Raw genomic sequence first — 24692 nt, 5'->3', positions numbered from 1 at the left:
CTAAAGTTCACCTACATGTACACAGTTAGCTCAGTCGGTACCTATTCCGTCTGCCTCACGATCCAACAGTCCAAAGGACCCCGGTTTGATTCCCGAGTCCCACTGAGCGATAGTGTGTGTAATCATACCGTCCCCTCTTATTAAGGGCAAAAACTCTGTCCCTCGGATAGGACAGAAAATGGAGGTCCCGTGTGTGAGAGAGTCACAACGCATGCACGTAAAAGATCCTGCTTCATTTATTCATCGCAAAGACCAGGGTGTTTAACCCGGTGAAGTGGTGCCGCCTTACATCGAACTGGCATGGAATACCAGCTTGCTGTGCCTGAATATGGGCTCCCCGGCCATCTTCTTAGATGAAAAGAATCAGACAAACAAACAAATAAACGAACGAACAAACCTACTATACCGACAACAAGTGACAGATCTTTCGACGACAGGTTCTCGTATGACATTGAATATAGAAGTTAGAGGTGTGGGCAAGCAAGAACTGCGATACTTTATAAAGAAACAATGTATACGGTCTTCATGCTCAATTTTCTGCCCGTTATAGAGTCGCTCTGTTTTTTCTCGAGTGTACTCTCATGAATACTTCGCTCTGATTGCAATTCTGAAGAGGCCGTTAAAATTCACGTTGTAATTAAAGTTTGAGCTATTTCAGTCGAGTATGTATGACGCAAACAAATATGATGTCTCCCTCCTCATATTCCGCGTTTGAATCAGCAGAAAAACTGTAATTAAAACCTCTTTCTATTTCATCTACATCTATACAATTCTTAAGGCAACGTTTCGATCAACGTTTGTCGTTTATTTGCATACAATAACAATATTAACACTTGGCACATTTTGCTCGAAATCAATTGATAGATCATCCCACCTTCGTATTTCTGGAATGTTATCTTTTCCTTTGTTTTATTCATTTTCTTATTGAAATAATAACGTCGCTGCGCGAAGAAGAGTCTCTACCGTTGATAAGAAATGCAATGTCTGTTGCCTGAGTGGACTTTATGACTGCAACTGTCCAATCAAAGTAGGTGTTGTCCAGCTCTTCAACATCTCGATGAGTATTTCAGTCATCAATTATTCAGAGAAATGACAATGCTGTACGAGTACGACACGGTGTTTTCCCGTTCTCATTGCTCAGTCAAACGTTTCACTCATCATCGGCGCCGTCATCACAATCATATCAAAGAGTTGAGACTGGATCTCGAATTCTTCGTGACGATGTGCGCGATCAACGGCTTTAAAAGAGGATGGCAGGTTTGTAATTATCGAAATGCCTTTCTCAGAAACCTACACTATATGCATGCCAGAATTCCCTCTTCTCATCTTAAAAAGTCATCTGTCTTTCCGTGACGTAAGATTGTGACGTCTTTCCCTGTCGTATCCGAGCAGAAATCTGCCTTATGACAAGCGGTTGGGACAGAGCGAAGGAATCTCGGTACACGTGACCGCTAGCTCATGTGGGAAACGAGGAAACAAAATGAGGGGGTATTTTCAAAATGTGTTTGCAAAGACTGCACGTTACCTTCGCTTTGGTTTGTTTGGTTTCTTTCAAAGCCCGCATTGCCCATTGTATAGAGGCATGCCTCTATCAGCGGGTACGAGGTCACGAAAATGGTTACAGAGTTCTCCATCTTCATCTTAATGGTACTTTAAATTCTACCATACTGAAGGAGGAATAGAAACGCTTCTACAATCTTGGTCGCTCTACTTAACAGAGGGAGAGAGAGAGAGAGAGAGAGAGAGAGAGAGAGAGCAGAAATTCAAGGAAACGGATTGATCTACAAAAGATGGTTGAAACGCAAGCAGATGAAGGTAAAAAGAAAATTGCGGTTAAAGGTTTTCATTTGTTTTGTTTTGTTGTTTTTTTCAGCCGGGTATGTAGCCAAGAGGGAATAAGCTTTACCCGCCTTTAGTCTTTATCCTCCTGTGAAACTTAATGTGTGATGAAATTTGCTCTTTAATATGTTTCATCTCCCCTCTTTAGAAAACTATGTTTTACCCAGAAATGATTAATTCATGGATGATTTGAATGAAATCAATAAAGATCACGGAATAACCACACACAAAAAAAATGTGTGTGCAGTGATTGTGATTAATACTTCTTTTTCTGGCACATTCTTACTTTCTATTTGCTTTTTTCAAATATGCACATTTTGTTCTATTTTGATAAATTGTGATAGCAATTATGATGATAACGATGATTATGATCACGATGTGGATAACAACCAACATTATCTCTATCGACAAAGAGCGTGGCTGCACCATGATGCGCACACGTGCCTTCTGTTGCCATGGTTACCCTTACCATTTTCTTTAATCCCCCCACGTTTACCTGCAAATGACATTCCAACCGACTACGTCTTCCATATTATTATGCACTCCATTTTCGAAATAAGGTCAACTCCTGTTATGCATCTCCCCGGCGTTCAATTGTATTACTTTCACCCAGGTTGTTACACTCAAAGATCAACGTATTTACAAAAACATTTTACACAAGAAAAAAAAAATATGTATGTCATTCTTGAATAACACCCGGGATTAACACTTGGATAGTTTTTTTCCTGAGGGACAGACTTTAGGGCTTTTTACACTTGTAAAATTTTGCTTAGCCCCGGACCAACGGTGGGACTATGGGGGGGGGGGGGGGGCCTTAGCCCCACCGTTGGTACGGGACTATCCTTAGCCCACTTTCTGTTTACACTCGTTTTTGCCAAAGTGGGCTAGCCCCACCGATAGTACGGTACTATCTGGCCCTGCAAAATAGCAGGGGTTAGCACCGCAATTGCGGTGCCAAGCAAGTGAGTGTAAACAGAACGAAAAAATAATCCTGGGTTAAGCGACGGAGACGAAGTCCGACCCTCACTGACCAATCAGAAACGAGGTAATCAAGTGCTGCCGGTGCGTGCGTGTACGTGTACAGCACACAGCGTAATTATGAATATTCATGTGGTTTGGAAAGTCCGGGGCTAAGAAATACGAGTGTAAAAAGGTCAGTTTTCTCCTTAGCCCCGGACAAGAGATAGTACGGGACTAATTGGCGAGTGTAAAAAGCTGAAAAAATTGGTACGGGACTAACGATAGTCCTGGGTCAGAGAAAGTCCGGGGTTAAGAAACACAAGTGTAAAAAGCCCTTAAATGTCCAAAGCAGATTTTAATTTTTGGCGCTTGAGAGCAAAGCCGTATTACTTACAAGATATTGTTACAACAACAACAACAACAACAAAAACAACAAGAGATACTGAAGTAGGTGCACACACTTATAGAATGATACCAAATATTTTTTTCTTTCATTTGCACAAATTCTTTAGGCGAGAATTGAGAGAAATATGGAAAATTGAACATCTGAATACATCTATTTATCAATGTCTGGACGGAACAGATGAAAGGATGTCCGGAGAGTATCACATGAATAGCTCCCGTTTATTTGCCAGTGCATGTAGAGGTTCGCGACCATTAAGATTCATATCAATAAGGTATCTTGACATGGCCAATTGACATGATTAAAGCGTGTCTTACTTCCACGTTCTGGTCGGTTTTAAAAGGAAGGTGTACAGGTTTTGATTAAACAAAGTCAGACTCACACATCACACACGTACGCAAGAAACTGAACAGACACAGACACAGACACAGACACACACAGACACACACACACACACACACACGCACACACACACACACACACACACACACACACACACACACACACACACACACACACACACAGATATTCTTGTCACAGCATACTCTTGTAGGACACCCACATTAAGTTGTCCCACAAACGTATAGCCAAAACCTATTGTTTGCAGTTGTGGGACCATTGTTTACGGTTGTGGGACCATTATGCTCAGGAATTTCTTTTGTTAGTTGTCCTACAACAGTATGTCATGCCTACCCACACACACACACACACGTACGCACACACACACACACAAACTTAACAAATATTGTCTCGAAACACTGAAGTATGTCGTGACCCGAAATGCAAATTGGTGTTGGAAGAGCTGATAAGATCTCAAGTTTCCCCATGGACTGCACTCATTTTCTTTTGATTAGATTAATTTTCAGTTTGATTCGTGAAAATTAATAGAATGCTTCAATTGTAGTAGAGTTATGATAAAGTGATAGTGAGCAATAGTAACTTCTTTTTTTTTTTGGGGGGGGGTTAAAGTTGCTATATTGTGTTAATCAAAACTTTGTAGACTTTTGTAAGTAGCAAACCAATGGGGATTTGTGAGGTTTTAATGCATGTGCAGACACAAATATATCCACCCAATAGGTCATTGATTCCAATAGACGTCTACAGATGACAAGTATCAATTTCATCAAAAAAAAAAATCCGATTTGTCAGATTGAAAAGCAAGCAACCATGACGTGAGGAAGGTAAGCTCCAACTATAGATAGTTAAAGCGGTCCAATCAATTTAATAACTCAAACGGTGTGTACGAACAGAGTGGCTGGTATTAACACCAGTGATAAGGAGCAGACTTCTAGATTTTTTCCTCCTCCTCCTCCTCCTCCTCCTCCCCCTCCTTCTCCTCCTTCTTTTCCTTCTTCATCATCATCTCCTTCTTGATATCAGTACTCTTGTTGAAGCTTGATTAACAGATTATGAAGTCTTAAACCCTTGTATCCAACGACCGGATGCACCATACATTACACCAGTCGGGAATCAACTCTTTACAGAATGATGCATTGAGTGCAACGGTTTGAATTAAATCATTTCAGCTTTCTACCTGCTAATTTCCAACTTTAGTAATAGCATGTACAGTCAAACCTGCCTTTGCGGCCACGTGCCTTATACGGCCACTTAAAACAATCCCCGGAGGAAATCAAAAAGTCATGTAAACCATCGATAACCAGCGATAACCTGTCTATAACGGCCACTTTTTGTCTCCTTTATGGATGACCGCTATAGACAGGTTTAAATTGATATACATTTTGAGTTTCTACAAGTTACATGAAAAAAAAAAAGAGTTTGAAGTTCTAACTGCGTGGTATATGCTCAGAAGATTTGCGAAATAAAAGCATTAACACCAGCTGATTGTAATGTTCGAGAGTAAAAGGAAAGGATACAAATTAACAAGAGTTCCCCCCCCCCCCCCACCCCTTAGCTTTACTTCACTATGGGAGCTAGTGTTGTTGCTCCACGATTTCGCTAGATCTTTCCATGAAGTAACATTCTTCCATCCACCTGCTTCCAATATGAGCTGAACCCCGATGGCACCCCGCCTCGTGGTTTATATCCTTATACTACTGCAACGAAATACCTTTCGGATATTTTTCGTACTGGCAGGACAGGAAGGGTTACGAGCACAACCCCGGAGAATTTTGGACTCGATTAGCTTATTAATTTGACAGACAGATTTTCACCATGACGACATCTCGAAGGCATAACAGCGGCAATTTGGAGAGTTTCTCTCTCTATCTCTCTCACCCTCCCTCTCTCCCTCTCTCCCTCTCTCTCTCTCTTTCTCTTTACAGGGGAAGTTCATAAAAAGTTCACGGCGTGCATTCGAATGGTGAAATCGAATTATGTTGCATTTTGACATCCCAATAAGTTTTCCAGCGACAGTTTCTAGCGAGACCGTGTATGTCTCTTTTTGTGATAAAAGTACAGACATGAAAAAATTACATAAATAATTCTAGCTGTCACCACTCCATAAATCGACAATGTTGTACAAAATGTATAACAAATTGTATGAAAACAAAGCTTTAAAACACAATAATTCGTCCATATTATTTTGGGAAGTGAATTCAACAACACAAAACCAGGAAGCACTAAAAAGAATTATGGACATGCACATTGGCACGTCCCCACATGACATATACCAGGGCTCCACACTAACTTTTTGTGGCCCGATGGGGCCACCAAAATCATCAATTTCAATTTTTTGGTGGCCCGAGAGAAAAATTTGGTGGCCCCCAAAAACAATAAAAAACATTAAAATTCCTGCTTTTTTTTGATAAGTCAAATATTTAAGCTTTATCATAGTAAGAATTGGAAGCTGGACATATCTACTCATAAACAAACCTCATCACACTCGCAACACTCACTCTCAGGCACTCATTCAGTCTTTTTCATCCATCCTTTAAACAAATTTAACTGCTGAATGGTAAGACTAAGTATAGATATTCATTGACAGGCACATGGGTTGCAACATCTTAACATGAATAAATGACACTTTTCAAAAAACTTTGGTGGCCCAAGGTGGGCCACCAAATTTGCCCTTTTTAAAATTTGGTGGCCCGACTTTCATTTTTGGTGGCCCCGGGCCACCGGGCCACCGTTAGTGTCGAGCCCTGCATATACAAATAAATGAGATAAGCATATAAAAAACGATATTGAGTCAAGCGTTTTGAGAAAGTCTTATAATCAGCTGACTACTTCATAGCCATAGCTTGGGAAATTCCAGACATGTCGTGAATTGAAGAGAAAATCATCTCAGTAGAAAGTATGTGTGTGTGTTTGTTACTAGTATCAAGGTTGACTGAGCAAAGTAACAAAAGTGAGAAAATTGTGGTAATATACTTTTAAGCGTAAGAATTGATTGCTTCACACTTGACAAAGAAAAAAATATCTACGTAGCTTTAAATTTCTCTTTGTTTCTAATTGTAGCGATGGCTCAAGCTTAATGATGGTAAACAGAAACCTGACCAGAGATGCAAATCATCTTACATTATATTATATTACATCATATTATATTATATTACATTATATCATTATATTATATTATATTATATTATATTATATTATATTATATTATATTATATTATATATTATTATATTATATTATATTATAATACATTATATTATATTATATTATATTATATCATATTACATTATATCATATTGTTTTATATTATATTGTATCATATTATATTATATCATATATCTCATGGTATACAAATTATTGCTATTATTATCATAACCATCATAATAATTATCACTTTTACTATTGTTAATATTATAGTTGTTATAAACGATAGGTTAACGACCGAGTGACGGTCATTGTTATCATATAATCGTTGCTGACAGCTACCGTTTGGTCCGCTAAGAACGCCATTACCATGATTACGCATGAGTAAACGGCATTTTATACATCCAAAACTTGTTGTAGCTCCTGTCCGATTAACCTAAAAGATTTTCCCTGGTATTTTGGTTATAATTTCGCCCACTTCTATCAAAACAGTCTGGTTTTCCTCAGAGGCAAAAATCTCTCTTAAGTTATCCCGTCGAAACGAAGAGGGACGCATTTGTGTGCGTGTGCGTGTGTGTGTGTATGTGTGTGTGTGTGTGTGTGTGTGTGCGTGTGTGTGTGTTTGATGGTGTGTGTGTGTGTGTGTGTGTGTGTGTGTGTGTGTGTGTGTGTGTGTGTACGTGTGCGTGAATCGAAGTTGTATCATTCTTTTCGCACCAATATTATCTGTGGCTGCGGTCAGGTAAGATAGCAATTCTCGAGTTACGAAAATAATCACAGGTTGGATGCAAGACAGGTAAACAAAATATTCATCACGCCTTGTATTCCGTTCGAGCCCGTTACGCTCCATCTTCGAGAGGCAAGTGGAAGGCGACATTTGATATTGCAACAACAGTGTCTCCTGTTTGATGAAAGTCTATATCTAATGTCATTTCTTAGTCTTATTTCTCCCCCAGTTTAGTCTGCGTTTTGATTTGATTTCTGTATTTTACCAAATAGATATAAAATTACAAAGAATCCAATCAAGTATACATTGGAATAATTAACGTATAGGTCTATACAAATTGCACTATAAAATTGTAGATTAACCAATTCAGCAAGCGAAATTTGATATTGCAACAATCGTGTATCACGTTCAATGAAAATCTATATCTCATGTCACTGCTTACCCTTATCGTCTGTGTTTCGATTTGATATCTGCATTTCACCAGATGAATATAACATTACAAAGAACCCAGCCATGTAGGCCTACAATCATACATAAAAATCAAATCAAATTAAAATACGTAAACAGATCGTGCAATACGCATTGATAAAGGGCAATAATAAATAATTAAAAAAGAGCAAATCTTTAGTTATCAAAATGATCTGTGGCAAATATTACATAGGGGACCGTCATCATAAGCGAAAGTTAATCCTTTTGCAATTCAGGGTTTGTCACGACATAGTAATCCAAGCACGTTAGTAGGTGTAATAATATTATAAAGATGCGCGCTTATATCTTGAATTTACGATATGTCGCTTAAATCGTATCGACCAATGTGTCATGGGGCCCCACTTTATGAATGCTTTATGAATGTTTCCAACAGCAAATTCCAGTCCATTTCATTTCATTTATATGCGAAATATGACGATGCAGCACTATCGAACAATAACACTGAACAATAACACACAAAACATTGCGCAGTCAGAATATTAGCAGAGATGGTGGGGAGGGGTAGGGAGAGAGAGAGAGAGAGAGAGAAAGAGAGAGATAGAAAGGAAATGCCAGCTGCTCGTCGCACGAACTCGGAAGTCAATGACCAGCCAGACAGCCGCGAAGATGTCATTTTCACAATTTGATTCAACAGGCGAAATTGTTATAATGCGCAGTACGTGACCACACTTAAAATGGGAGTCTGCGAGTATTCCTACACCACGCTGGAGGCCTATAAACCATGCTAGACTCGAGTATTGCAGGTAATGCAAACAGACTATTTGATGTAGCGGTGGTTCCTCTTATTTCAAGTATATGGTAAAAACCTAAATAAAATGGTAACAAACAAACAAACAAACAAACAAAACCGCTTCATCTTGCCGGGGAAGCGCCGCATGCATGTTTTAGAAACAGGGCACCAGTGGCGTAATTGATTGTATCGATTGTATTATATATATATATATATATATATATATATATATATATATATATATATATACATATATATATATACTTATCTATCTATTTATTCATTTATCTATTACAATCGATTGTCTGGTTGCGTGTGTGTTTTGTGTGTGTTACAGAATAGAGAGGAACAGCTTATGATGGATTTTCTGATTTGCCTTGTGTTATGTTTTGTTGGAAGAATAATGAGATTGAAATAAATGAATTGAATGGAATTAAATTGAGAGAGGGAGAGAGGGTGAGAAAGGGAGGGGACAGTGCGTGTAGAGCAGAAAAATAAGAGGACATAGATGTATTTCGCACATTAGAAATGCCCTTTATACGGTGAGGAATGGTAGGCCCCTATGTGGAGATGGGGGGGGGGGGGTAGTTCGGGGGGAAATTTTGGAATGAAAATGTCAAGATGTGTGTATTTAGAAGTGGTAAAGTCTTTATCCATGATTAGAAATGACAGGGAAAGGCTTGAAATGGAACTTAAAAAACCTCCTCCACCGATGTTTCATCTCAGACCTGATCTTCCCCGTCGCCCCAGGAGCATATCCTTCCCAAATTCGTCCCCGATGTATAGTAATTGACACCTTCAGTTGTATACTGTGAACAATTTCACGTATGAACACGTGATAAAATGAAATAAAAATTCTATAAAACACACAAAAGATCAATATGTCTTTTGTATTGTATATTCGAGTGTGTTCAAACTAATCCGCTAACTTGTTCATTACTTCCGTGGCGAAATTTGTAGATTTAAAGAAATTTCCAGCCCGAGCCCTGCAAGAGTTCCTTAAGAAATATCACTACATAATAACTCAAATTTCCACTTGTTTTGAGCCAAATCAATATACATGTATTCCCTCTAAGATTCACAAGAAAGTGTGATGAGCCTCCAAATGACGTGCATCTTAGAGATGAATAACTTATCCTCGTCAACCACTGTAACTAGTGCTTATAAAACTGCTATTACTGGATTATTCATGAACCTCCAAACACACCATACCCCCCCCCCCCCCCCCACACACACACACAGTCATCTATTCATTGTAGTATGCAGTAAATTGTGTATCCATGCAGTGATGGCGCTTGCAATAGTCTATTCTAGTATTACAGGACTTGTGTGAGATGTCTATGATGATGGAGTGTGCCTGCTTTCAATCCTTGGGCGACTGGCGAAGAGGGCGCCAAACAATCAATAATTCAGCGGGCCCGCTCGGACCACCATGCATCTTACCGCGCAGTGATTGTCAAGCTGACTCGAGTGACCGGGTGACCCACGCGGGCCCATGGCTGTTTTCTTAAATACTTAAATCGCCATCACGGCTGCTCAATCTGTAGCTAGACACCCAAGATTCTTGTACAAAATCCCTCGGGTCAACTGCAAGAGGAGAAAACTGTAACTAAAATCTTCAGGTAAATGTTTACCTTTGGATTCTTCACTCGGAAGTAACTGGCATGTCTGATGAACAGATAAAAAAATAATTATCGCTTTCATTGTGTGTGTAAAATTGTCTGTTTGCATGCCATACTGAACGCTAAGGTGATGATGATCATGGAAATAACAATAAAAAGGAGTAATAGTAATGATAACAACAATAATGTTTATTGTTACTCTTTATGATGATAACAAGAATTTCGGAAGTAGAAATAATAAAAGAGAGGGAAAAAAAGAATGCAAGATTTCTGCCGTGCGATATAATGTTCCATTCCTTTCATAAGAACAAACTTAATCTGCTGGGACTAAAAAAAAAGAGAACTCGTTCAGTTCAACGAAAGTTGTTAGTCTTGTAAGTGGGGATCATTTGCAATGTAGAACTTTCCGAACGGTGGAAAACAAAAATAATCTTTAATTAATTTCTTTTATTTCCATATCCAAATAATACAAACTCATTGCAAGGTAGAACTAACTATTTGTACAACAAGGTGAAATGTCATGAAGCAAATTAAAACAATAGTATAACAAAAGAACAATTCATATACACACCTGCCCCTACAACCACAAAATATTATAAACTCATACGTAATAAACACGTAATTGGTTCTTCATGAACTCACTTTGAGTTGAAATAGCACTATATGCTAGTAAATAATATGGAGGGAACTTGCAATAAAAGCAGAGCTTATACGATATTATTAGCAAGTTCCCTGAGTTTAGAAAGGAAGAAAGAAAGAAAGGGGAAAAAGCCTTTGCATAATACGTGCTTATAATTCCAAATAAACGAATATACATTCTAATTCAGAAGAGATGAGGAAGAGGTACAAGTAAAACATGGGACAAGATCACACACACACACACACACACACACACACACACACACACACACACACACACACACACACACACACACACACACACACACACACGTTCAAACAAATACGCACACAGACAATTCAAGGATACAGAAATATCCTTGCAAACCCGAGCAAACAAACAACACAGGACAAATGAATGCATGAGACGAGGAAGCCGACCAACATATCTATTCAGCGTGTCAGCACAGATATCTATCAAAGGAATCGTATAGTTTTGGTCAAGACCTAATTTCAGGTTTCTAACATTTTTGGTGAGATAATGAGAAGCATCTTATAAAACATGAAAGAGCATGTAATTCTATGAGGAATTTAACGTTTATTTGATGAAAATTGGTTTTGAAATGGCTGAGATATCAAAGAAAGAGCGATTCTAATAAAGTGTGGGACCCACACTTTACTACGATCAGTTTGTTTTACTTTGTTTTTGGATGTTTCAGTCATTCCAAACCCGATTTTCATCAAATAAACTTTGAATTCCTCTTAAAATGGTATGCTCTGTACTATATAATAAGTGTTTTCTTGGTATCTCGCAAAAAGTTAAAAGCCCAATTCTCATCTCCACCAATACTGTTACCATCCCTTTAAAATAAGATCCGCGTATGAAAAATGAAGACAATTACTGACTTGAAAGCAAAGTTTTCTGTCGTATTCATTGTTTCAGTAAGGACTGAATAATTGTAAAAAAAATGACTTTGAATGTACAAATACTGATGGAATTTATCATTTCAGCAGGAAGGGAAATCCACATTTTGCGTCCACGGTGAACAAAAGTATCTTGGGCAGAAAGAAAAAAAATTGTTCGCTTTACGTATTGAGTTTTCAAGAACAAACATTGAATCACAAACTGATGGAAGATAGAAGATGGAAGTTGCATCTGACAATATATCAGTGATTTTAAGGATATTATTCTGCATAAACAAATCTTGAGTCTGTGCATGAATAGACATATGATTGATTAAACTAACAACCTTTGTTTTTCTGCAATGATAAAATCCTGTTAAATAATGTTGATGAAGCATTTCAAAAGCTAAAATACTATAGTTTAGATTCGGAGAAATCAGCGTATAGGATAAATTTGTTGTTGGCAAAACAATAGCTGTTATTCATATATTACGAGAAATCACTTTGCAAAATGATATCAATGTGAGCAATCCAGGAAAAATTGTTTAATCTAAAGAAACACCGGCCAAGAAATTATCATCTAATAATTTATAAAACCATAATATACGAAGTCTTTTTCAAATTAAGGGATAACTTGTTAGCTTCCATCCAATCAATACCATGAATAAGTCCATTGTTTAATTTGACAACAAATTCAAAAGGGTCAGAGTCAGAGTAAAATATGTTGGAATCATCGACAAATTTATAAACTACAATATATTTGCGGACACTTGAACATCATTGATGTAAATAAGGAATAGGAGTGGCCCAGGTATAGGTTGCCTTGAAGTAAACCGCAAGAGTAGTATAGACTGCATATAGAAGAAGAGGAACTGTTAACGTTATAACATATAGTTTACGATCTGATGAATAATTTCCGAACCACTCTTCACCAAAAGTATTTGTTCCATCGACTATCTTGATATTTACAAGAAACGGAACAATGAAATTAACATTTGATTTGGGGTTGAAGTTTGAAAAATCTAGTTATTCAAGTAGGCCTAGAAATATAGAAACATATAGTGATGCTATAGAAAACATAAGTACTATAGGGAAGATATTTAAAAATTGAAATCATCGTTTTCTATGTAAGTATCTGTGTATGTATGTATGTGTATGTATGTGTGTATGTATGTGTCCATTTATTCATTTATACACTTGTTTATTTGTTCACTCATTCCGTTCACTCATCTAACAGGTCTAATAATTTACCTATTTGTATTGGCATATGATTTGCTCATTGTGGTCAATACACGAGAAATCATTTACATATCACTCTATAAATGTATACGAGTACTAGTATATGGTATTACAGATATTTATATGTTCATTATGTATATATAAAATGATGTTTGTAGTCCGCGTGTTGGTTCAGCACAGAAAAGATGACGAAGTAGGGTCTAGTAATGCATTTCAGTCCAACAGTGCTGTTATTCAAACCAAATTTTCGACACTTGGTTTCCACTGTTGGACTGAAATGCATCACTACCCTACTTCGTCATCTTATAGATAGATAAATGAATAAATGAATAAATAAACAAATATATATATATATATATATATATATATATATATATATATATATATATATATAATATATACAGTCATAATACAGTATACACATACAACATATAAAAAGACTGAGAGTCTAAGTCTCGGTCTCATGATAAGACAGAGTGAAGGTGTTGTATCACAGGAACAATGCGGGCAGAAAACATGTATTAGGTGGAGTAAAAATGGATGAGATATGAAAAGCAAAAATTCTATCAAAAACAAACACGCATTAACTGGCTATGATTCTGTTTTGAAAGCATTTGCTCTCTGCTGTATTTCATTATATACATGCCAATGAGCCAAAAATATTAATTCTTTTGGTGACAATGGCAAAAGAAAAATGGGATGCTTTTTTTCTGCTCCGCAACCGTGTAATGAACCATTCTTGTCTCTTCCATACTATTCTGATGGCATGCAGTCAATGCTATTATAGTTATGCACTACGCATGCAATGTATGTGTATGTGTGTATGTTTGTCACCTGTTTGTGAATGTATGTCTGCATTTATGTGCGTATGCATGAATGAATGTATGTATGTATCTGTATGTACATCATGTATGTGCATGAGCATGTCTATGCATGATAATGTGTACATGACCGTGTATGCATACATTATGTATGCATGTGTGTTTGCTTGTGTGTATGTGTGTATATTCAAACTCGTATGCATCATACAATGTTTATTGGATGTTCATGTACATAATATTGTATGTGTTCATGTGTATATGTGTTCATGTGTTTATTATACATCAAGATACATTGCGCATCTATAAACAGATTGATCTTTTTCTTAATTTTAAACGAGATAGGCCTAAACTTGATAAAATTATCATGTAGGCAACACATATCGTGCATTCTTCTTTAAAGGACAAGTTCACCTTCATAAACATAAGGATTGAGAGAATGTAGCAATATTAGTAGAACACATCAGTGAAAGTTTGAGGAAAATCGGACAATCCGTTCAAAAGTTATGATTTTTTGAAGTTTGTGCAGTAACCGCTGGATGAGGAGACTACTGCAGTGTACGATGTCACATGCGTACAACAATATAAGGAAAATATAAAGAGAATTTCACAAAATTCCATCTTTTGAAAAAAGTACACATTCCCCTGACTCGTTACCGACAAATGTTATGGGTAATATTATTCCCCCTGCCTTTAGAAAGAGGCAAGTCAAGTGCTCTTTGATTATGCGAAAAAAAGTGAAAATATGTTGAATTTTCTTTTACATTTCCTTTATACTGTTGTACGCATATGACTCACAAGCTGTGTTAGTCTCCTCATCCAGCGGTTCCAACACAAAAATTTAAAAAATTTATAACTTTTGCATCGATTGTCCAATTTTCCTCAAACTTTCATTGATGTGTTCTACTAATATTGCTGCATTTTCTCAATCCTTATGTTTATGAAGGTGAACTTGTCCTTTAAGCTTTCTTCAAGCATCTAGGCCTAAATGTCAAATATTTTCCATATATTATTGGCGATATTGGCATTTTTGCTCTCATTTATCAACTTGTTAATCTTATCTGCGTATCACACAAGTTCGCTTCCAACATTGCGCTTGGTGTTGTCGCCATTCCGTCCAGTGCTCAGTCGAGACGGGGAATACCCAAAAGTGGCGGAGAATTCGTAAGCGCGAAAACAGGTCGCATTAATTATGTTAGCTACAATGGGTTAAGTTGTTTCAGAGACTGCATCTTTTGAATACTTTCTGTCTTCACAAGTTATAGTGTACGATTCTTTGAAGAGAAACTTAAGAGTCTACATGTCACCATTACAAAGAATAGGGCTTACTGCACTGCCTGAGCTACATTCTACCAAGGAAACCACCTCCCTGATTCTACATACTGTAGTAACAGAGTGAGGATAGTCCCCACTTTCTTGGCATTAGTTTCTCTCAACTCTCCCGGGAATTTTTTTCTGTATTTTCTCTCACAGCCCGACAGAAAGAGGGTATTTACAAAGGCACTTTCGTTCATTCTAAAGGTCACTGAGTCAAATCGTAGTAAATGCTGAAATACATGTCAATAGAGAGGCCAGATTTAGCGCAACACTTCACCCTTTTGTATGGGGATAATGCATTCAAGGCATGGTAAAGAAATGACGTCTCGAAGCCGTACATTGTGGTAGCGGTGTGTATGTGCATTTGAGAAGGCTGGGCTGCGTTTCAGGCCGTGTGGCGGAATACGGATACCGCGATCTAGTTTCAATCGAAGGCCAATGTAATAGTGTATACGGTGTGAGGAGAACATTTGTGGCGCATATGGTCCTCTACGTGAACCTGCATGGCTTGTCTGGCGTTCATGTGCCGGGAATGAAACCGACTTTTTGAATTAGAATCAGTCCATTGAAATGCCCAGACGATCGCGTGTGTTTACCTCCCCTGGCGCAGCACACGATCTATCAAATACGTCGGAGTGCAGTCATTGGACCTTACTACGAGGCGTAATGTCAACAGCAAGCCTTATTTGCACTGATCCGATAATTAGCCGGTAGGACCTACCGATAAGTTCAAAGTACTGCTTCAGAATCGGAGCATTTTGTGTGACTGACGATCCGAATGTGACTGCAATTTGTTCCTTTACTACTGCGCGGGAACATTAGCTGTGCGTTAACTGCATTCTCGATCGATTGTGGCGAGTAAGCGTGTATCGCAGGGTGGCTATCGTCTGCTCACGACTAATCCGAGGAGAAGAAAGGAACTCGTCGATACATCATTACTTCTGTAACCTTCCAATACAATCGCAATACTATGTCCGACCTGGGTAAGTACCAGAACCAAAACGTGCTGTGTCGCTCCATTTGCCATGCATCACCCGAAAGAAGTCTGATAATGCCTGCCACACAGTACATGTAGTGGAAACGCTGTCGTTAACATGGGTGTATACGAACATTAATTCACACCAAATTAGCCTACAGCTACCTGTCTGGTTTCTGAGTTGCTAACTGGCGTAAGATTGACCAATTTGTGAGCAGAAAGTAAATCGTAATTATTGTACTGTAAATTTAAACATTTGCAGTAAAGTGTGTTTGTTGGCGTAGAAATGTATAGGCCTTTACGCAGTTTGCCAATTCAAATCTTGTACGTACTTGCGGACGCCTGAAGCCACCGCCGGACTCCACCCTCACCCCCCCCCCCCCCCCCCCCCCCCTCCACCCCCACGCCACGCCTCTCCTTTCTTGTGACACTGGGTTTTTGAATGGGAGCTTTAGACCTGAGCAAAGAATAATCTCTATTCGATGCTTCTCGTTGCACCGCTTAAATAGAATTTGTATCCTATTCTTCCTTTTGAAATGGAGCACAGTGGCTTGTGACACAATACGCCGGCCGTGGTAACAGGCGATTTGCATTAATGCACTTTGATTCAATTGATGGCAAATGACATCACTGTAAGTCCCATGATTGTTTTGTTGGGTTTCTTTTTCTTTCTGTGGTCGGTAAAAGTCGCATAGTGTGTAAGTGTTCCGTAAATCCGGGGCAATACCCGCACACATGTATAGTCGTACTTGTTCTGTACGTGTATTACTAGTCAGTCACTGATCTACTAAAAGTTTCCTAACCAAAACAGACACGTGCACGTCCCCCAAACTGGCCAAAGTAATCATTTTGATGTCATCAATCTCAATCCCTTTGGATTAGGAGATCGATGGAATATCTGAAAACGTTGTAAGAAAATAGGCTATACCTTTTTCATGCGAAACTATACTATCCGATTTAAAACAACCAAAGAGGGATATGCGCTTAAAATATCGGCTGCTTTTCTGTGTGCAGAAATTGATAGGAATACTATTGATTGATTTGCTTCAATTCATACAATTTCATACAATCTTTTGTGATATTGATATCATCGGAGGAAGTCATAGGCATGTCCTATATATATATATATATATATATATATATATATATGTATATATGTGTATATATATATATATATATATATAGGCCCTATATGTTGCATAACATCGAATGCACACTAGTTGAGGCAAATGCAATCAGTGTCACGTGGTGTTGAGTTAGCCAATAAGAAATCGTCTCTGTCACATGACAGGATGTAAATGCCGTAAGTGTACTTGTCAAGTTCAAGTACGATGTGTGATCTGGGCCCTGTTTCATGAAGAGTTATAATTGATTATATAGTTGATTTCTATCATAAGTCTATGGCAGCCTGTGTGGCATTGGAATTTATAATCGATTGTATCTTTTGATAAAACGGGGCCCTGTAACGCGAAACACGTCATACTGTATCATTATGCAACAGGACTGTGAGATTAAGAAATATACTTAAATCTCCAAACAAATCAGTATGATTTCTTTTCCTCTAGACTATTAAACACATGATTACACGGTACCAAAGACTCAAACATGGCGCTGCTATCAATATGTTTGACATACCAATGTACTTTATTGTCAATATATCCCTATTCAGTGTGATAATCCGATGATCCTGTTTTCTTTTTTTTCTGTACTTTGTCCTTTTTGCATGCATCATTTTGTCCCACTCATTTCTTCTCCTGTTATCAGTACTTATCTTGCTAGATTACTTGGGCATTAAATTTTCTTTTGATCTCACTTTGCGTGAAAGCCAAATACACGTGTATATACTCAAATAGGCAGAACAATAGACGATTCTTTCTCATCATAGAAGCTTAAGTGTAAAACGAAATTTCACATCCCCGCTGATTGGACATGGCCGCACATGACTTGTGAGCCAACACAAAGAGATCCACGATAGGTGTGAAAACATAAACTCAATACACACGTGGTTTTCGTAGGTTTCACATGCAGTTTACCACCTGTGTACACCCAGATGTGTGCATTCTTTGTCCGGGTAAGGCGAAACCGACTACCAAGTTCGAGATTTTGGAGACATTCCACTGATGTTTTCATGTCTCGAAATATCGCGCTCCCGTAAAAGAGAAACCGCCACCATTGACGAGAGAGCGCATTGGATATACAATGAACAAAAATATTCATATCCCAAGGGTAAGCTGCGGTGACTAGTATGATGTTTTTCCAAGGGGGAGGGAGATGAAACACGATTTTGGCACGTGAGTTTTGTACGTGGACTAACGGAATGCGCATACAGCTATAGAGTTACGGTGGGTTCCATACTCAAATTTACATTTCCCGCCACACAAACCACCTGAGCCACCCGCCATCTCAAATCATACAAAGGGAAGAAAGTTTCTTATTATAGGAGTTAAAGGAGACCTCCGGATGATTTTCAGATTTTTACAGTTACAACGATAAATTAACTATATACTGAGTATAGAGTTTCAGAATTTATAGTGATTGGGATGAGAAATAAGAATGTATTCGAGAAATAAGAATGTACCTATTCAAGATTTATAGCAAATTGCAATGAACAAGGATATTGACATGGCAGCCTCACCATAAGAATGCATAAGTTGGGGCTCAAGGAAACAGATCAAAAGAAGAAGGGATGCCTACATTCTACACAGGTGAACTTGTCAATCAAGCAGTATTGTAATGGAATTTCACTGCTACATTTCTGAAATACGTGAGGCTCTATGTCATCAACACTGTTCAGTGTAATTTGATTAAGATTTTTCAGAGTATTGGTTTCTCTGTTCAGAGACCACAATAAATTCCACAAATCTATGACATGGAGCTGTCGATTTATGTACTACACGATGTGAAATTATGAAAATCGTCTGGAATGCCTCTTTAAGAGAATGAACCTAGACGATTAACGTACATGTAGCCCACTTCGGGAGTGAGTTGAAGATTCGATTAGAAGACCATTTTACATCTGTAAAGAAGCGGAAAATTTGTGATCTATTTTTGATCTCATTGTTCAATTTTCCACCTCTCAAACTGCCAGCCTCTGACAAAGCAGCCTTTCTATTAGATTTCTTTAGCCCAGCAACGAATCATCAGCACAGATATTTCTTGGTGCTTCTTTCGATTTACCCGAATTATTTTGGTCGTCCAGTAATCCTGTCACGTTTGCATGAATGCTCGCATTCACGTCACTATACGTTTGCACGGTGCGAAATCATAAGCATTCAAACTCTGTATACAAACACATGAAGATCTGAAGTGAAAAGGCACGTGATGCTCAAGTTGACTTCAATAGCTAGTGTAATATCAAACAAACATGCAAACCAACCGACCGGTATACACGTTTAATTAGAATCGGATCTGAGGTGAAAATTTAGTGATTTATGAAGTCACAAAGTGTGACATGTTGTCACAAACAGTTGCACCGGCTTGCAAACATATGCAAATTAGCTGAGCGGATGATGTCGTCACCTCACGTTGTTACTCTGGATATATAATTGTAATTCACATTTTTGATCGACGATTTTAGGAACATTGTTTCCCCTCTCCCTATAGTATGAGAATTAATCTTCCAGGGGCGGATCTAGCTTTTTATAAAGGGGGGGGGGGGTTGGGGAGGTATGCGAGGGAGCGTAGCGAGCGAGGGGGGGGGGGGAGGGTGTGGGAGGGGGTGTCCCCCCTTCCACAGTAGGGAAAATTTTTGAAAATCTGTGTGTGAAAATGGCGTTTTCTTGCATCTAAAACACCACTATTTTTGGTATAGAGGTCAAAATACATAAATAAAAAAATAAAATTACAAGTTAAAAAAAAAGATAATGGGCAAGTCCAAGATAATGTCCCCTCAGATGCTCAAAATTCATCTTGATTTAATCGAAAAGTTATTGATATCATGTTGTAGCCAAAGAGTTAAATTATATATTTCCAGCAAAGAAAATATTGAATTATGCAAATTTATGCAAGAAATATGACCTTAATTTGCATAAAGTAAAAACAAACCTTACGTATGGGACAAATTAAAAATATTCATCTAAAATCAGTCGAATTTGTCCTTGACCTAGTTCCTTTATGGACATGACCCCTGTATGAGCTAGTATAATTTCCAATTGGTAAGACAAGGTCAGCACATTAATTATGCAAATTATGCACTTTCCCAGAACGAAGTGTCCCATACGTAAGGATTTGAGTATGTTTTTTTAAGTTTTCTCTGAAGATTTCTAACATTGACCAATCATACTTCAGGAAGTTCTAATTTATTCATTTTAACTCCAGATTAGCAAAACTAAATGTGGAAATTTAATTAGTCCTTCGTCTTATAACTAATTAAAGTTTGCTTACGTATGGGACAAATGCCTTACGTATGGGACATTACATGCAAAGTGAATGGGAAAATCGCCTTTTGACATGGATGCTTTATATGTCCTTACATTTGTTTGGTTTATGCTTATCTTTGCACCTACACTGAAGGATATGTCTATAATCTGCCTCTCCTACTCAGTTGACCTCAGGGAGAGTGTAAGAACAGCATTATTGAGTCAATCTATGATTAAGTAAGGAAAATAAAGAATATTCATTTATTTTCTTATTTTCATTACAGGCTGTGCAGCTGGTCTTCAATTAGTATTCCACCCTTTAACATTTTGATATTGGATATTTTCTTAATTCAGTTATCATTTTCAACTTTACCTCTCTACAAAATGACTTTGTCCAAGAGAATGGGATTCTCTGAGTGTCATTTTAGGTGCAGTACATTGTTCAGCATGTACTACAGGCTGTACAGCCTCAAAAGGGAAATCAAAACAATTTTGCTTGTGGAGCTCATCAATGACAACATTACAGGTCTTACTGAATAGAAAAATCACTTGAGGTGACAGCAGGTAACTTTGTCATTACTAGAGTTGATAGCCAAGGAAAAACCCTAAGGAGAGAATACTTTTTATTTTGATATGATGTTTAATATTTCAACTGCACACCCTCAGAATATGTCATGACTTTATCAAGGTCATGAACATGATTTCTGAAAATCCGGTAAAATGAAGACTATAGTTTACATTTACCATGAACCACAATATCAATACTGGTTCCCTGGTTGGAGTGCTAAAAACACAAATTACACAAAAAATAGGGAATTCAATTTTTTTTTCTATTTTGTGTTTGAGGAGACAGATGTGCTCTGAGACACCTTCATCAACTCATACTTACTTTGTACCCCACATCTACACAATTATCAACATACATTGCAATCTGGTAGTGTATGATCAAATGAGGTTATTAGAATTTATCACAATTGTAAGTTTCAGATCAGTGAGTTACTTAAATGTTTCAAATCTAGAATTATATTTTCTCTTAAGATTTGAATACAAATGATAATCTTTCCTGTTTCACTACACAAGCATTTATGTATGTACAAAGTATTAACACAAATTTTGTGGTCTTTGGTTTCATAGACTTGAAGCCATGCAATTTGAGAAAAAAAGCCAGCATACTCGTAGGTACACTGTACATACAAATACATTCTTCTATCTCTTTGTTCTACCACGGCTTTTAAAGTCTAAAAGTTTCATTGAAATTTGATTGATTTTGCAGAAGCTAAAATGCACATGGCAAAACATGATGATTACAGAGCAAAATGAATTACTCTTGTTGTTGTGTTTTGTGCTGCATTTCAAACAATTATAAAGCTCTATAAAAACTTAGACAACTTGCAAGGTATAAGCCTAGAACTACTGAAAGTACCCACTTCAAACTTTATTTGCAAATTACACTGTACATGACATTTGATTTTACAGTTGAAATAAATCAAGACTACAAATTCGTCATGGTACATGTGCATGTGTGCTACATCAAGGTCACAAGCTAGAATTCGCACATTTTTTTTTTCAATTGATATTATGATAAAAATATTGACCAGAGTATTACAAATGGGCTAGAAATAGAGTGTCAGTATTGTATACTGTATCTGTATGTTAGACATCATGAGGACAGTGTTAATGCATGACGGAATCCAAACTAAGATATTTAATTGTAAATTGGTAATTACTTTTATTTGTCTTATTTTAGCTTTTGTTAGGTACCTGAACCGGGAAAGCACCCACTTAGCAGTCTATTTCATGTGTTAAATGTTGTAGTATGATTTGTGGAACTGAATATGACACTATGGGAAAATTCAAAGTCATTCCCATGAATACACTTGTGCACTAAAGACATATGTCCCATACGTAAGTTGAGCCATGTCCCATACGTAAGGTGTACTTTCGTTAATTAAACCAACTTCATGAAAAAATGCTTTATTCTTTTGCAATGAAACTTTGCTGAAAGATACTTCAGTATTGTACCTTTCTTCACTTCTAAACAGAACTTGATCAATAAGGTACTTTCAGAGAATTTTCAATTCAAACTTTATTTTGAAAAATCCAGTTTTTCTCTTGTCCCATCCGTAAGTTGCCATATTTTTCTTAATAAGATAATTAACCCAAGGTCAAATGACATCAAACTTAAACACAATGTTCTTCTCAGGGATACCAGTCATTCTGATGATAAACAGCAAAATCCAAGTGCTCCTTCATTACTTTTCAGAGGTTTGAAATCTCTGAATGTCCCATACGTAAGGTGCGCGATATCTTGGACTTGCCCTAATATTAAAAAAAAATGGTCCCCGGATACATATATATATATATATTTTTTTTTTTTTGGGGGGGGGGGGTTGTAACCCCCCCCCCCCCCCCTCACCCCCCCCCCCCCCTCTAGATCCGCTTCTGATCTTCGCGTAGATTTCACCAATCTTTGATAATGCATAATGCAACGTATCTATTATGCTTCAGTCCTTACTCGGTTTATTCAATTTCAATAGTAAAAATTTGATGAAGCGACGACATCATAACTAAATTGCATCTATCGTCTCCTTAAAAAAACCACATACTTTAAAGATTACCTGTTTTACTCGTGCTTTGTCTGGTTGTAATCATTCTAATCATTCTGGTTGCTGGAGTCGACTTGAACAGTGCGTGCATTCACTTCAAATTTAAACCGTCTGACCAATTCACCACTCTATAAGATGGCGAGAGCTCCATCCTTATAGTTCATATCTAAGAAACGAACATTCCAGGAGCTCCTTTTAAATTGCGTCGAACCTCGAAATATAATTCGGGGCAATAATTTTGATTTAGGTCTATGTCTGATTTGCATGACGTTAAAGATGCTCATCCTTCCATACCTTTCTATGTCGAATCAACCGAGGCAGGAATGTGCATGCCTTTTTTCTGGCTCCGTCCACACTGAATAGATAAGAGATTACCGCACCAAGCCTTTAATAACACTTGTTAAAGAGGAAATCCAGTCTAAATATAAGTTAGTCTGATAAAAGAGAGTAAAATTTGATGAGTTAAACGGCAAAAATTTGACTGAAATCGGATGAAAAATAAGAAAGTTATGAAATTTAGAGGTTTTGATAATTTCGCCAAAACAGTTCTTGTACAGTGGGTATGAATATGCAAATGAGTGAGCTAGCCATGTCATACCCTCACGATTTTCCATTGATCGTGTACAAAAAAAAAATGACGAAAATTCAATGTTTCTGTCCTTGAAGTCTGAAACATGACGTTATTCCTGGATGAATAACTTACTAATAGTGATCAGTTAGATATATGAGGATTTGAGCCTCGGGCATAATTGCGTTCGAATGCAAAACTGGAAAATTCAAACTTTTATGTACAAACTATATGGTAAGTTGTGAGGGAATGACATACTCACTTTGTCATTTGCATATTCATATTGACTGTTCAAGAACAGCTTCCCCCCAAAATAGCGAATCTTCAAAATGTCATAACTTCCTTATTTTTCGTCCGATTTCGATCAAATTTATACCATTGAACTCGTAATATTTTGCTCTTTCTTATCAGACTAACTTATACTTGGACTGGATTTCCTCTTTACCTTTTCTATGCCAATGAGTCCAATGTGCGCTCATTTCACACAGAAACCTATGGACAGGTAATCAAAGTGGCCAGCAAAGGTTTAAAGAAGATGACTCAGACTGTGAAACTAAATCGTACGCTAAGTACACTCCAAAACGCAATGCACTGAGACGTATAGTCAGTTCCATAACTTTTGAGCCTGATGCCAAGAAAACTAGATTCTTACAATGTTCAGTTAAGTACTTATCATTACCAGTCTCTTGAAAAGAGAAGTGCAATGAACTAAAAGACACTCGTATGCACGAGTTAAGAACCATTACCTTGGTCATTTTGGTGAGAGGCGAAATCACGAAGGCAGTCTACAGGCCCTATACATTTTCTCATTCGCCAGTCTTATCAATATTAGCCGTAGCTTTTCTTCGTTAAATAATTTATTCTAGTAGTAAGCTAAATTCTTCAGCATTCCACAATTTAGAAATTTCAAGCTTGAAATAAAACTGTTTTATCTTTTATAAAGTCATCCTATTTATAGTGGTAAAGCAGCAAGTTATGTCAAAGGGATCTTTTTTCTTCATCGAACAAAAGAACGAAAGC

General features: G+C 37.5%; 1 protein-coding gene across 1 annotated transcript in view; it reads left to right on the top strand.

The window, feature by feature from the left end:
* The first annotated feature begins 15472 nt into the window (after positions 1–15472).
* LOC139743718 (Golgi-associated plant pathogenesis-related protein 1-like) overlaps positions 15473–24692 on the top strand; it is a 29167-nt gene continuing 19947 nt past the window's right edge. Inside the window, exon 1 of the mRNA XM_071654175.1 lies at positions 15473–16147. Coding sequence (XP_071510276.1) covers positions 16135–16147 — 13 coding nt within the window. The 5' untranslated portion in view covers positions 15473–16134. The remainder of the gene's footprint in view (positions 16148–24692) is intronic.

The sequence above is a fragment of the Diadema antillarum genome, unplaced genomic scaffold (assembly GCF_040938485.1).
Source record: "Diadema antillarum isolate AM-2024a unplaced genomic scaffold, OU_Dant_1.0 scf00000035, whole genome shotgun sequence".
Lineage (NCBI taxonomy): Eukaryota > Metazoa > Echinodermata > Echinoidea > Diadematoida > Diadematidae > Diadema > Diadema antillarum.
This window is presented reverse-complemented; position numbering and strand designations above follow the sequence as displayed.